The 15,096-nt window shown below is 42.8% G+C and overlaps 1 protein-coding gene across 1 annotated transcript; it reads right to left on the bottom strand.

The window, feature by feature from the left end:
- Positions 1-213: 213 nt before the first annotated feature.
- On the bottom strand, positions 214-13,245 carry MYCT1 (MYC target 1). The gene is made up of 2 exons (XM_056853661.1): positions 13,132-13,245; positions 214-759 (listed from the first exon to the last, which is right to left on the bottom strand). Exons 1-2 carry the CDS (start codon positions 13,181-13,183, stop codon positions 230-232), a joined length of 582 nt encoding a protein of 193 aa, XP_056709639.1. The 5' UTR covers positions 13,184-13,245; the 3' UTR covers positions 214-229.
- Positions 13,246-15,096: the final 1,851 nt, after the last annotated feature.

Below are 15,096 nucleotides of genomic sequence, written 5' to 3'. Positions count from 1 at the left end.
ATATAAATACACATTGATGCAGTGCATGAAGTGCTCCCTTTGTGAGCAAAGCAATGAAGGTCTTTGAAGTTGAACACTATCAGTGCATCCTTCTATCAAATCAATGTCATTTGTGTCTCCTACAGTATGTCCTTTTTACTATGAGAATCTTCACAGGTATCTTCAGAGCCATCAGAAAATAGTAGAGCTGAAATTCTTTCTCACACGTTTACGATGCTGAAAATCCAACTCAAGAATCTGGAAACGCCTTTATGATCGTGTCATAGGCAGGAGGCGGCGTTTGTGTTGAATGGCAGACACGAAGACTGTTATTGGACCAGTGGAATTCAGGACGACTTAGGCTGTTGGTGGTGCTTCCAGTAACTGTTGTGGTGGTACCAGTGGGTACCAGTGTGATCAGCTGACTGTCGGTTTCAACAGGAAGTGGAGGGGACTGAAGAAAGGGATGAAATGTGGAGGCCCGGAAACTTGATTTTCTTGGAAAGGAATTGGCCTGGTCTAAGGAAGCTTGCCTTTGGAAGGTAAGGCTGGCCAAACTGAGGTTGCTGCGATGTTCACAACTGCTGTTGCGGTAAAATCCTGGCCTGCTAGCACCACTTCCGTGGGAAGCTCTGAAACGCCGGCTAGAGGATGAGGTGCTCCACTGGGAAATATGTGCACTAGCTCTGCGACTAGATAGGCAAGCCAACAGAGCCCAGATTGTGCCTCCAATTACAAGTCCAATGACCATAGAAACTGTAAATGCTATTATTATCTGATCTAAAAATAAAAAAGAATGGTGTGGTTAGTTATTATGCACTGAATGATCGCTCTACAAAATGATATCTCTACAGAGGATAAAATTTTTACTACATGTTTCAATGGAGCTTACATTTTACAGTCATGCACTGAAGCTGAAATTTACATTTATAGATTGCTCTCCAAGTAGTGTTTATCACAGTACACTGTGTTCCTCTGTTATTATTTATGTACAGGAAAAAAAAATTTTTTCAATGCAGAATTTGAGAAACACTTAAAAAAAAACCTGCATCTGTTTCATCCTGACTACAATAGTTACAATGGCTACATCCACACCTCACTGGATGTTGCAGTATTACACTATCACAGTCAACGGCAACTGGATTTTCCTGTACGGACAAGTCTAGCCAGGAGACAAAGGGTTGCTATAATGCAATACTAGCACAACATCCAATGAGGTGTGGATGCAGCCAAAGTTGCACTATGGCCAATATGAAATGGATTTAAGAGTAAACGTTCATGGATAAAAAAATTCTGAAAAGTGTTTAATATTGGTGAATGGCGTCATGATTCACTAGGATCCTCACTGCAGCAGCAACGTGAAATGATTTTTCCATTGACCTTTGACAGAAATGACTGTACAGCATTGGTGAATGACATTTCCTGTACAAATCAAATATGTAGAAATATAAATACTATCACACTATAGGACATTAAATTGTTCTGCTGAACAGACACTTAGGATTAGGAAATCAAAAACTTCCTTTTTTTGGTTCTTGTAGGTTATCCGGGTTGGGTGACCGTGGTCTTGGTATTTTCTTTGGATTCCACATGTTAACAGATCACTTCATGATACAATGGTTCCACATTAACATACCACACCCTCATTAGCACATTATCTTGATACTTACAGGACAATGATCAGCACATTACCTTCAATACTTTGCAGGAATGACTCAGCTCAACCCCCCCTTCTGACTATATATTGCTCTTCCTACACACTTGACACTGAGAGACACTGTCCTTCAGTGTTACTCCTCTGAAGATGCCTGCCATAACTGTGGCTGAAACGTCAGGAAAGAAAATACCAAGACCATGGTCACACAACCCGGATAACCTACAAGAACCGATGAACTCTGACAGTGAAAGCCTTCGACAATATTCCTTTTTTTCCCCTGAAGTGACATTTGAAACAAATTTTGGTGTGGGTGGGGGTGTCCCAGCATTTCAAGGGAAGCCAAAGGAGCTTTTGTCAAAATTTCAGGGTAGAGAGTATGACAGTGTGTGGGTAGGTTACACATCCTTGGCCCAATACAGCAATGATTTAGTATTTCTCTCAGCTGGAAATGTAGATGAATAGATAAATCAGCTTAGAAATCACAGCTTTAAGAAAGCTCTGGTTCCCGCCTCAATGAGAGCCATGTTTGCTGCTCGCGGCGGGAGGGAAGCCGGAGCGCGGAGAGCAGGCAGACAAGGTCGGCCGGCCGACATGTGCATTTGCGCATGCTCAGGAGGCTCGTGCCAGCCTTTGTCTGCCCGGCAACAGCCCTCCCATTGGCCAGGACCCATGGTATTGAGCCAATGGGGGCCATGGGCAGGAGCTTGTGTGGGCGGGGCTTTTCCTCCCTAGGAAGCATAAAACAGGGAGGAGATCCTGCCCACAGCTCACTCCGTCTTTTAGTTTGACCCACCCACTCACCCTAAGGGGAAAAGGTTTTGCTTCAAGTCGCAACTTGGGCGGTTAGGCATGGAGATGTGTCTTATAACTTTGTCAGCGCGTCGGCATTCCCTCCTACTTAGCCACGGGTCAGCAAACATTCCAAGCATTCACTGAAAAAAGAACAGGAAGGTTCCACACAGACAATTAAACAAATTTAGCAGAATGCTAAACCTTCCACTCCTACCTACCAATTCACTTCATGGAAAAGAACTACAGAAAGTGTTCAAACTAAGCTATATATTTCATGAACAAATTATTTATTCGCTTATTTCTTTAATCCTTTTGAACTGATTTGTATTTCCTACTTATTTCTTTTCCAGGCAATTCTACTTCTGCATCTAGCCTTGGGTATCTGCATTTCATGAGAAAAAAATCAGCCAATTCACGGCACTGGTACAAAGAAATTATGCGTATTATGTTCACATGTATGTTTGTAAATGCTGCCAAGTTGCAATTGACTTATGGTGACTCCTTTGAAGGCAGTGGAGAAGCAGAGGAGGTTTGACATTGCCTTCCTTTGCAGAGCCTTCCTTGGTGATCTTCCATCCACATACTGACCCTGCTCAGCCTCCGATATCTGACAGGTTTGGGCTATACCATGCCAATTATTTTCACAACATACTTGCAAATCACAATACTCAATATTGTTGCTAAAAATGTTTATTTGGCATCAGCTAGGGTGCCAGATTTTATTAACAGGTTCAGTCCTGGGCCCTTAACAACAGCTAGATGTCCACACATTAACAGGAGATAACGCTCATCTCCCCAAGCCATGAAAACTTCACCTGCTGATTCCAGTATTCGAAGCCACAGAAATAGGTCAGGCCTGGCGGTATTCCTAGTACCAGTTCATAGTACATACTGCATTTATATCCTGCTTTTATTTCATCAAAGAATACTAATTCCCAGGCTCAGACCTGCTTATTTTAAGATGCATCATTTGACTTTAATACCCTGTGCCCAATAAGGGTGTTGAAAAGGGATCTTGTGGAGGAACTTCCTGAAAATCTTATTTCCACACAAATGTTTTAGGTAGGATACTGGTGTTATCTAAGGGCACTTGACAGCACCTTAGAGATCAGCACCTTAAAGCTAAGCAGTTCTGAGTCTGGTCGGACAGCAGTTTCAGTTTATTGTTACGGTCATAGATCAGCACAAGTCAGACAGCAAGATTCAAGTCCAGTAGCACCTTAGAGATCAATAAGATTTTTGTGGTATATGCTTTCAAGAGTTAAACCTCTCTTCGTTAGATGAACTGGAATTTGGCTCTTCTATTGCAGACCAGACCAGCTACCCTCCTGAATCGGGTCAGTTTCTGAGTGAAAGACCTCCTGGTAACCCTATGTATGCTGAGTTATGGAAGAAAAGCAGAATAGGAATATAACAAATACACTACTTTCACATTGTGGTTCCAAGTGGTGATATACCCTTTCAATGTCATTGAAGTACTTCTAACTGAAATTGCCTTGGTTGGAATGATACTTTTTTAGAATTTCAATGATGCTCAAGGGAAAAAAACATATTATTAAAACCTTCTGAATTGTTTCAAAAGAACAATTAGAAAAACAGCATGATTAGATACTGGGTGCATCCATATATGTGAAGGGGTGCTTTATGAGAAGTCAATCTACTACTGAAGAATGATAAAGAAGTAGTGTGAGTAGCTGAGGTTTCATAAACATTAGGAGGTTAACATGCAATATTGCATACAACAATCATACAGTGCCAGAAGGCAGGAAAGAAAGTACAATAACATAATCAGGGGCTAATTGTCTCTCCTAAGAAAATGGTGCCACATTTCAGCAGACTCTGATTTATGACCTGCACTCAGAGCCATAATTAAATTAGGTGGACGTTCCAGTTTCCTGCAGTTGTTGGTAAGCCACCACTTAACACAGCCATTGCAATGATGGCAAGCACAATGCCTGACGTGGAGCCAAGTGGCTTCAGGTGTTCCGTTGCAAGAAGGAAATTCAACAGAAGCAACAATTAGCAAAATATCATGTAATAACATTTGCAAAATACATTAGAAATTTGATCAACACAGTCTTTCCAGATCACCCTATCTTAGGCATGGCTTTGTAAAGACAGAGAGCATAGGGGAAATATGGCTGGGAAGAAAAGCTGCGCAAGGAGGGGGGGATTACATCGTAATTTCCATTTCCTGCCATATGTGAATCAAGGTTTCCAGCACATTCATAACAATGCTGATTTCTACCTTAGCATAAATTACTGTCATCCAGTATTCTTTTTATGAATGGTATAAGAATGAAGCTGTCTGCCAGTAATACCATAATTTCTTCCCATTTTGTATTTGAACTCTTACTACATCTTGAATCATCAGAAGTAAAATCAAAAAGACCCAGAGTTATCGGAAAATAAACTCCATTGAACATAATGGATATACTTCCAAATAAAAATGCACAATATTGGCTTGTCAAGTGGTAAACTTCTAGCAAACTCAGAAGTTGCCTCACAAAATCTCTTTTCTGTTTTTTTAAATACATCTCTATACATCTATGTTCATTCATGTTAATAAGAGTGTTGGGTTATAAATGAGCATTCTCTTCTCTCACATTTTTATCCCTCCTTCCTCCAAGGTGCTCATAGCAGCATTCTACACCTCCAGGTAGGCTAGGTCAAAAGAATAGTGGCTAGCCCAAAGGTACCCAGTGAGTCTCATGGCTGAGCAAAGATTGGAACACAGGTCTCCCAGTCAAAGTCTGTAGGTGCTTTCACACATACCAAATAATGCATTTTCAATCCACTTTCAATACAATTTAACTATCGTTTGCAAGTGGATTTTGCCATTTCACACAGTAAAGTCCAGCTGCAAAGTGCATTGAAAGTGGATTGAAAGCGCATTATGTGGTAAGTGTGAAAGCGCCCTGCCACTCTTTCCACTAGATGAGTGATTCTCCAACATGGTGGTCATGGGAAATGTGGCACCCAATGATTTATTTTCTAGTGCCCACTTCCATCTCTTCCCCAAAGCAAAGAGCCATTCCTGGCTGTCATATGCTTCACTGGAGTAGAACATGCTGAAGACAAGTCCAGGAGACATCACCTTTGTTCCTCCTGCAGGGAATGCCCATTTGGAAACAGCTGTCTCTGTCAAAGGAGGATTGTTGGCTTGAAAACCTCTAACATTTTGTGGTACCTGTCGACATTTTACTGTTGGACAACCTTTTTGTCTTGTGGCAACCTTTTTATTATTCTCCCTCCCTCCCTCCCTCCCTCCCTCCCTCCCTCCCTCCCTCCCTCCCTCCCTCATGGCAACCACTTTCTGATGACACACACTACCTTTCTCAAAATTCCAAAAAGTGCTCAACAGGTACAACAAGGTTGAGTACTAGGGTTGTGCATATCGATATTCCCGAACTGAAAATAAACCTGAAATTAGCTGTTTTGGCAATATTCGGATTTTGGGTTCACCAAATACCAAAACCTGAGAATCTGCCCAAAGCCAAATAGGCGATTCCTGAAAAAGCCAAATAGATATTCGGCTTTTCGGGTTTTGGCTATTCGTTTTCTGCGGAGTCTCAATTTTCGGCCCTTGTTATGTTTAAAGGAGAGCTATCTCCTTTCTTTCTATTCTTGCCCCCTGGCTGGTTTCCAGGGCAGCAGGAGGGAGGGAGCAGGCATGTTAGAGTGGCCAATAGGAAGGCTCACTAGAGCTTACCATGTGGCCAATGGCAGCAATGCATTTTGCATTGCTGTAAAGCCAGCTGGTGCAATCTACCTGGATTGCAACAGAGGACAACCTAGAGAGGAGGAGGGAGGATGGCCAGGAATTTTCAGTGGCCAATAGGAACCCAGGTAAGGAAAAACAGTGTCCTTTCACCAATCACAGAAGGTGTTTTTTGTCTGGAATTAGTTTCAACCTTTTCTGTGCTTGGCCAAAGACTATAAAAGCATGTCTGCTGAATAGCTAGAAAAAATGGGTCTGGAGTCCACTCCTGTGACTTTAATAAGGAGCTTAGTATTCAGGAAACAAGAGGTTAAACCTTTCATGGTGTTAATACAATCACAACCACCTGCTAATTTCTGCAGATGTTCTAGGTGGGGTTGCACTCCCTCTAGAGTATCAGGTTCATAGCTTGGGGGTGCTGCTGGACCCATACCTCCTGTTGGATAAGCAGATGGCAAAAGTGGACAGAGGTGCCTTTCACCAGCTTCAGCTGATGAGCCCCTGCAGGCTTTCCTGGACAAAAAAGATCTTGCCATTGTGGTACATGCCATGGTAACACCTAGATTAGGCTACTGTAATGCACTTTATGTAGGACTGCCCTTGAAGAGTGTTTGGAAGCTGCAGTTGGTACAGAATGCTGATGGGAGTGGGTCATAGGGACCATATCACTCCAGTCCTGTTCTGTCTACACTGACTTCCAGTCAGCTTCCGGGCCCATTTCAAGGTATTGACCTTAAAGCACTGTACAGCTTGGGACCAATGTATCTTACGTTTTGTCTACTCGCATGTGAACCTACCTAACTGCTACAGTCATCTTCTGGTGCCCTTCTTTCAGTGCCCTTACCCTCTGAGCCTAGATGGGTGTCAACCTATGAAAAGCTCTTCTGGGTTGAGGCACCAAAATTATAGATCTCCCTCCACAGATAGATTTGTCTGCCCCTGGGGATTTGTCTGGGGATCCGCAAGAAACTTGAGGGAGCAGCTATCCCACCTTTGCTTCCTCCCCTCTTCCCCTACTTCTCTCTCATTCTTTCTCCCTCCTGCCACTTCTTTTCTTACTCTCTCTCTCCTCCATGCCTGTCACTTTCTCACTCTTTCTGCATCCCAACTATCACTCTTTATCTTTTGCTCCTCCACATCCAGTTACTCTTTCTCTCTTTTTCTGCCCCCTTTCTATCACTCTTTCTTCCTGCCCCCATCATTACCCTGGCCTGCCACCACCTCCTCCCACCTCCTACAACAGCAGTGGTGGCAGCAACTCTCCTGGAATCACAACAGATCTCCCAACTACAGAGATCAAGCACCCCTTAGGGTTGCCAGCTCCAGGTTGGGAAATTCCTGGAGATTTTGGGGAAGAGCCTTGTGAGGCTGAGGTTCAGGGAGGGAAGCAACATCAGCAGGTATAATGCTATAGAGCCCACCCTCCTAAGAAGCCATTTTCTCCAGAGGAACTGATCTCTGTCATCTGGAGATCAGTTGTAATTCTGGGAACTCTCCAGCCCTCACATGGAGATTGACAATGCCAGTTCCCCTGGAGGAAATGGCTGCTTTGGAGAGCATTATAAAGAAGAAGAGGAAGAGGAGGAGGAGGAGAATTGGTTTTTATATGCTGACTTTCACTACTACTTAAGGAAGAATCAGACCGGCTTACTATCACCTTCCCTTCCCCACAACAGACACCCTGTGAGGTAGGTGGGGCTGAGAGAGAATGAGTAGCCCAAGGTCACCCAGCTGGCTTCATGTGTAGGAGTGGGGAAACAAATCCAGTTCACCAGATTAGCCTCCGCCACTCATGTGCAGGAGTGGGGAATCAAACCCTGTTCTCCAGATCAGAGTCCACCGCTCCAATCCCTCCCCTCCTCAAACCCCACCCTCCCCAGGCTCCACTCCTCAAATCTCCAGGAATTTCCCAACCTGGAATTGGCAACCCTATCTCCTTCTCACCCGACAGCCAACCTACTTGTATCTGCCCCATTGGAAAACTACAGTCTAAAGTTGGAAAACTATAGTCTTTCTCCACACTGGGGACCAAGCAGCTTAGATTAGTCTCCTCTCCTCCTTTTTTATCTACACAACCCTGTGAGGTAGGTTAGGCTGAAAGTATATGACTAGTGTGCTTCCACAGCAAAATGGGGATTTGAACCTGGGTTTCACAGACCCTGGTCTAAAGCTCTAACTTCTACACCACATTGTGTTTCATAGGTGCGCTGCTGTTGAACAGCAGCAAACAGCCATGCCTAGTTGAGTCATGGAAGTTGAGCAGTATCAAGTCACCTAGAGGTTGCTGCCAGGCCTAGGGTTGCCAACCTCCAGGTGGGACCTGGTGATCCCCTAGAATTACAACTGAACTCCCCCTGGAGTTCTGTCCCCCTGGAGAAAACAGCTGCTTTGGAATGGTGGACTCTATGGCATTATACCCTGCTTAGGCCTCTCCCCTCTCCAAACCCTGCCTTCCTCAGACTGTACAACAAAATCTCCAGGAATTTCACAACCCTAGTCAGCCCAATGAATCCTCCCTCAATGGCCAAAATAGGCCTGGGAAGGGGCCCTGCCCCCTCCCACTGCTTTTACTGGCAGAACTAAGCCTGGAATCTGTGGTTGCCTAGCAACAGTCACTGAGGGAATCCATTGCTTAAAGCTACAGAAGTCAAGTTTATTAATATGGTCGACTGACCAATCACATGCCAACACAACAAAATTTCCAGACACAATAGTTTTGCACTGCAGAATCACAGATTGCCCGTACATATAAAGGTGTAAGGTCAATAAAAGCAATCCCTGGTTAAAATTATCACATTAAAATTGATAAAATTGTAAAATATTCAAACAATCATTCTCTAATAAAGCTCTGCGTATTTTAATAGCAACAGCGCAGAACTTGGCAGTTTGGAGCGTAAGCTGAGGGTCTTCTCCTAATAGAAGCTTCTTTGCCAAAAGCTCAACTGACTCATCAGGGAATTTACCAAGTAGGGGGGAAATAAGCTTTGACTGAACTTCGTGGTAGAATGAGCAACATATCAGTGCATGTTTGATGGTTTCAGTGTCCCCTGTTCCACATGGACATAACCTCTCTGATCTAGGGATCTTCTTATATTTCCCTTCTAAACCAGCCGATGGTAGGGCCTGGCATCTGGCAAGGGTAAAGGCCTTCCTATAATTAATAGAATCAAGGTGATAAAAATAAGCTGCTGGTGAGACCAAGTATCTAGATTTATCAGGTACTAGGAAAAGTGGTGATCTTCCAAGATCTGTCTGGCATTCAAAGTCTTCCACCCTTTGCTTCAAGAAACTTGATGCTTGGTCTATGCCCATGGCTAACAGGGTAGGTGGAGAATGGCCCAGGCAGGCCATTTTATTAAGGACCATTTTTAGCCATGTTGACTGGAACTTATCCTGTAGAAGCAGGGGTAGCAGTCCTTGAGGGATAAGATTTAATTTGAGCCAAAGGCTAATAGAAGCAGTACAGACCCTTGCCTCCACCTTCGCCAGTCCTGTCTCCAGTCTAGCAGTAGCATTTAATACACAACGAGGTAAAAGGAGGGCTGCTCTCAAGAATTTAGATTGAACCTGCTCCAGTGGGACAAAAGTAGAAAAGCTACAGGTGTTCTTTTTATCATTTTCAGCTTTTTAAAACTCCCAAAGGTACTTTTTTTTCGATTTCAGGTTTTTCTGCAAACTTGGGGCCCTTTTCAGGTTTGTAGAAATATCTGTCTTGCCCGTTAACATTTTCAGTCACTGGATTTAAGTGTCCAAAGATCTGCTGACTTTGCTATTAGAATATAAGGTTTTAAAAGCATGTTTTAAGGGTTTTCATTTTGGGGTAGAAAGGGAGCATAATATATTTTGAATAAATAATAAATTTTGTTAAAGAGGACAGTCACAAAAGCTGGCAACCCTTCCTCTCAAATCTTTACAAATTAGGGAAGGAAGTCCTCTTTTAGATACGGCAAAACAGAAATGGTCTTTTAACAACAAGGTATTTTTTTTTCTACAGTGTGAAACAATGCCTATCAACTATGACAGTTCAGAAATTCTGGCTTCTATCTTTTCAGCTTAATTAAATTCAACAATACACTGAACTGGCTTTCGACGGTATTTCAGCATATAGCAAACATATAGCCCACCTGTGGAATTTTTGATGCCAGCTCCACTCAGCATCACCTAATCTGTTTAAGTCTACCATACATTCTGAACAGGATGCAGACAAGGGGCCTTATGATCAGGGTCTGAAGCACCTCTTTTTAACATCTAGTCTAATGCAAGGAAGAGCTGTAGAGAAGCTTGTGTAATGTTATATGATTTTGCTTGGGCCTCACAGAATGTATTATATAGCTTTTCTTTATAGATCATTGTGAGTTTTAAGGTACCAGAAGAAGGCTGTGAAGCTCAGTTTATCCACTAGGGATCTGCGTCTTTACCAGCTGTGTGTGTGTGTGTAAAGTGCCCTCAAGTCGCAGCCAACTTATGCGACCCCTTTTGGGTTTTCATGGCAAGAGACTAACAGAGGTGGTTTGCCAGTGCCTTCCTCTGCACAGCAACCCTGGTTTTCCTTGGTGGTCTCCCATCCAAATACTAACCAGGGCTGACCCTGCTTAGCTTCTGAGATCTGACGAGATCAGGCTAGCCTGGGCCATCCAGGTCAGGGCCTTTACCAGCTACAATAGCAATAAAACAGGTGGAGTTTTAACTAGCAAATTGGGGAGGGGGGATCGAGTTTCTGGCTGACAGCTTTTAAAGGCTTAAGAACTTTGCTGCACAACGGTCTGTCCGGAATTGCTGAGAAGGAACCTTATTATCTCCTGGATTTTGCATTTAATTTAAATGACTGGATTAGTAGTAGTGTACCTTCTCTGGAGAAAGGGGAGAAAGGCTCAGTGAAGAACTGAAATGGTGTTGTGTCGTATTTTTTGACAAAGACTCCAATTAACAGATGGGTTTGAGGCAGAAACTTAACAGGTGCTTTGAGTTTTGGTGTTTCTTTACCTAATGGTCTGAGTAGTCGTACCATTGTGCTGAAATTAGCAGTACTCTCCCCCTCCCTAAGGTGCAAGTTCTTTTCAATCAGTTATAGATAAGAATGTGTAAAATGTCTCATAGATTAAGATGAAACAAGTTCACCATGAAACAAGTTTCATATCCCTGGATCAACCCTTTTTGATTTCATGATGGACAGAACTTTTAAGGAGTATAATGATAAAACATACTTTGAAAAGGGCTTTGTATGCTGCCTCGGTAACCCAGATTTCTTGAGGGAATTTTTTGGGGGAAGGTTACACAAGGAAGACAACCTATATATTCAAGGATCATCCACCATTGAGCATGTTCACTCTGAGCTACTGTATTTGTTGTCTGGGTAGCTGACTGGCCAGTCCATGTTCTTGTGTTCATTGGGAGCAACACAAAATCTTTGTATCAGGAACATGCAATGGGACTTTGGTGCCTCCCAGGTTCATGAAAGCCCTTTTCTGCTCATGACTATGGCTCGTGGGGAGAAGCAGTTTCAACCTCCCCTCTTCCTGCTGTTTTCTTGACCTCATATGCCCTGTGGAGCCCACTGTAGGCTCTATTACAACAATTATATCCCTTACATGGCTAAATGTAATTTTCACAATGTTGTCAATAGTTGGCAGATATAGGATGTAGAAATGGCACTGGGGCAAAGGTGAACCTTCTTCTCCTTGTACTCTGCAGTAACAAGCAGAAAAAGGCTGGAGCGTTACCGGGAAACACAAATCTCCCATCACATGACCTCATGTCACTTCCCAACAAACACATGGACTTCATAATGTGAAGATTGGCCCAAATGGGCATCATGGTTGCTGTTTGCACTTTTGATCCCCAAACAAGCTCCCATTTCATTATGATACCAACTCTCAAATGGAGCCATAATGAACATAACTTGCTCACAAAAGAAGCAATTTCATTTCATCTCCTGTGGGTGCAGTTCTGCCTGGGAGTGACAGATAATCTGTGGGTTTTGGAAAGAGCAAGAGTCCAGTAGCACCTTAAAGACTAACAAAATTTCTGGCAGGGTATGAGCTTCTTCAGATAGGTTTTTGAGTGTGACTGTACCACTAAAGAAGGAGGCCAAAAATCCACAAAGTAAGGACCCAAAACCCAAATAGGTGCTGCCTCTAGCTATTTCCATCATTAACTGCAGCAGGGAAGGGAGCAGCCAGTACCCCATAAAGAAAGCAATGGCTTTACGAGTTCTAGTGTTAAGGGGAAAGGGGGAAATTATGGCTTCTCTGCCCCAAATGGTACATTGGTGATTCAGCTCTTAATCCTGCCCCCTGCAGTGAATAGGGTTGCCAGGTCCCTCTTCGCAACTGGCGGGAGATTTTGGGGGTGGAGTCTGAGGAGGGCGGGGCTTGGGGAGGGACTTCAATGCCATAGAGTCCAATTGCCAAAGCAGCCATTTTCTGCAGGTGAACTGATCTCTATCGGCTGGAGATCAGTTGTAACAGCAGGAGATCTCCAGCTACTACCTGGAGGTTGGCAACCTTAGCAGTGAAGCAGCTGGAACAATCAGATCACTTAACAGGGAGGTAGATATGCTTGGAGTTTGAAGAGAAAGGGAAGCCCCACCCAAAGAGCCATCGCAGTCAAGCAATTACAGCGCTAGCCTTACATTACAGAGATTCAGCTTTAAATCTACCTCCGCTAGAAAACCCACTGGCAGCCTGAGCTGATCCAGACTAAACTGACAAATTTCCACTAATATCCTCTTCCCACTGCAGACTAATTACAGTTCAGATTTTGAGCATATTAAATGATATTTAGCATGGATAATGGAAGAGCAACACTAAAACATTTGGTTTGTTAGTTTGCAAATGTGTCTATTATAAAAGTTCATAATTGTGGAAAGAGAGTTTGTTAAGAAGTTACCCAAGTGTAAAACAGCAAGAGAGAACTGAGACAGAATATAGTAGAAAAATTCTCTTTTTCATATTTTTGAAAAGAACATCCTAAAAGTACTTACTCCAGAAATTGGGTGGCCATGGACTCTCAGAACTAGTGCTGTTGATATCCATAACATTCAAAATAAGAAAAGTATTAAAACTGGGAATCCACAGTAGAGCACTTGGTTTCTGACTCGGTTAGAGATTTGACTTGGAAAAAAATGCCCTTACATTTTCCCTCACATGTTTTGTTAGCTTGAAAGGAAACCAGTGTGTCACATTTCCTGCTTTTATACCCAAATTAGCAACTGCTCGCTTTATCTTGGCTTGCCACATGGTTCCTGAGTCAGGGGAACAATTTCCTCCTCGTCATCATCATTTCCCTGGCTAGACGGTGAATTGACCAAGAACAATACTCCATCCCCTTGTGTTCTGCTTGTTCTGGGATCCAACTCATCACTAAGGGAAGGAGAAGGATTCCTGTCCCTTCCCCAGAGCATTTCTGTGCATGGAAGGCCTCCCTCTGCGTTCCTGAAAAAGTAAAAGCATGCAACTGAGCTCCTACTAGGAAATCATGGTCTGGATATCCCTGGACACATCAGAAATGTTGCGCAGTAACTTGCTTTTTATTTTATTTTGGCTTTCCTGTGTGGTTTACTTTTAGATTTGTTTACACTTCCACAACAAAGGTTAGCTCGTACAGTAAAATACTGTGTATGCCTACCAGAAACTGAAACCCACTATGTTCAGTGTGGATTACTTCTAGGAAAATGGGCGTATGACGGCTGCCTTAATATTATAACAGTGCCACCTTAAGCAGAGTTACACCCCTCTAAACACAGGGTGTAACTTAGCTTCAAGCTGGCACCGTTAATCACTCTTACATAAGACAATTCATCAAAAAAAAATGGAGAGTGCGTGTGTTAATTCTTCAGATCTCCATTATAGATAGAAACCAAAATGAGAATTGCAGGGCACTGGTAAATATTCTAACACGGTATCTTCACACAAACCAGGAGAGTTAACAGTCTCCACATTTGCTTAGTGTCTTCTAGCTTTTTTTTTTTTAGTTACCTTCGAAAGAATTAAAATAGAAGTAATTCAAACAGTGACACCTTCTGGCTCACTGACACAACTGCAATAATAATTACATTTTTTTAAGGATAAAGGGGCCTTTTTAAATATCTAGAAGTACATATCCCATAGTGCCTTGATGTGATCTATAAAGAAAACTGTATTTTAAAAACTTCACGAATATTTACCCCTAATGGAATAGATTGAACTGATCTCAGTACATACAAATAGAAGCTATAAAATGGAGCCCCAAATATTTGTAACTTCTCCAGATGCTTACTATTTGTATCTTAAAGAAGAAACTAGATAATGTCAACATTTATTTTGTGTGGGCATCTAAAAAGCACGGAGTTAACATAAAAAAGTAGAAAAGAAGAAGAAGACTAGCTTTAACTAATTTACATCCGCATTATGCTGCAGCACATCTTCCCATAAATACTACTAGGCACTGTTACCAAAGACCCCCTTCCTACATGTGTGCTGTCTGCCTTGACTCCATCTTGGCTAAATTCACCTTGGCAGCCATTTTTGGAGCTAGCAGTGCCATGCTTTGGAGAATATGCATATTGGAGAATATGCTCAGGATATGCTAACAAGCAGTTAAATCTGATTCACTGATGGGACATCTGCATGCCTACCCATCACCACAGAGGTCTGCAAAGCCAGGCACCCACCTGAGTATATCAATGTAACTTCATCAGTAAATCTAAGGTTTCCCCAGTACAAACTCTAATTACTAACAAGCAGCCAGGTGGGCTTGATTACTTTTTACTGACCTTGCCTGAATGTCTCCTCCCAACCTGCCCCAGGCATGGATGAAGCCTCCACCCTGCCAGGATCTAATCACCTTTTGTTACTTTTCTGGGAAGCCCTCCCTCAACTCAGTCAAAGTCAGAAACCTACAGATTATCATCCTGGATTCATCCTGAACTCCTGGACTTTACAATTATTTCTCTGATATTCTTTTGTGC

This window comes from Euleptes europaea, chromosome 7, assembly GCF_029931775.1.
Source record: "Euleptes europaea isolate rEulEur1 chromosome 7, rEulEur1.hap1, whole genome shotgun sequence".
NCBI lineage: Eukaryota > Metazoa > Chordata > Lepidosauria > Squamata > Sphaerodactylidae > Euleptes > Euleptes europaea.
This window is presented reverse-complemented; position numbering and strand designations above follow the sequence as displayed.

What these genes read in the sequence shown, in the direction of transcription:
- MYCT1 (XM_056853661.1), bottom strand. Translation starts at nt 13,183, where the DNA reads ATGGATATCAACAGCACTAGTTCTGAGAGTCCATGGCCACCCAATTTC. An exon ending in ATGGCCACCCAATTTCTGGA is followed by an intron (nt 760 to 13,131) that starts GTAAGTACTTTT and finishes TTTTATTTTTAG; the next exon opens with ATCAGATAATAATAGCATTT.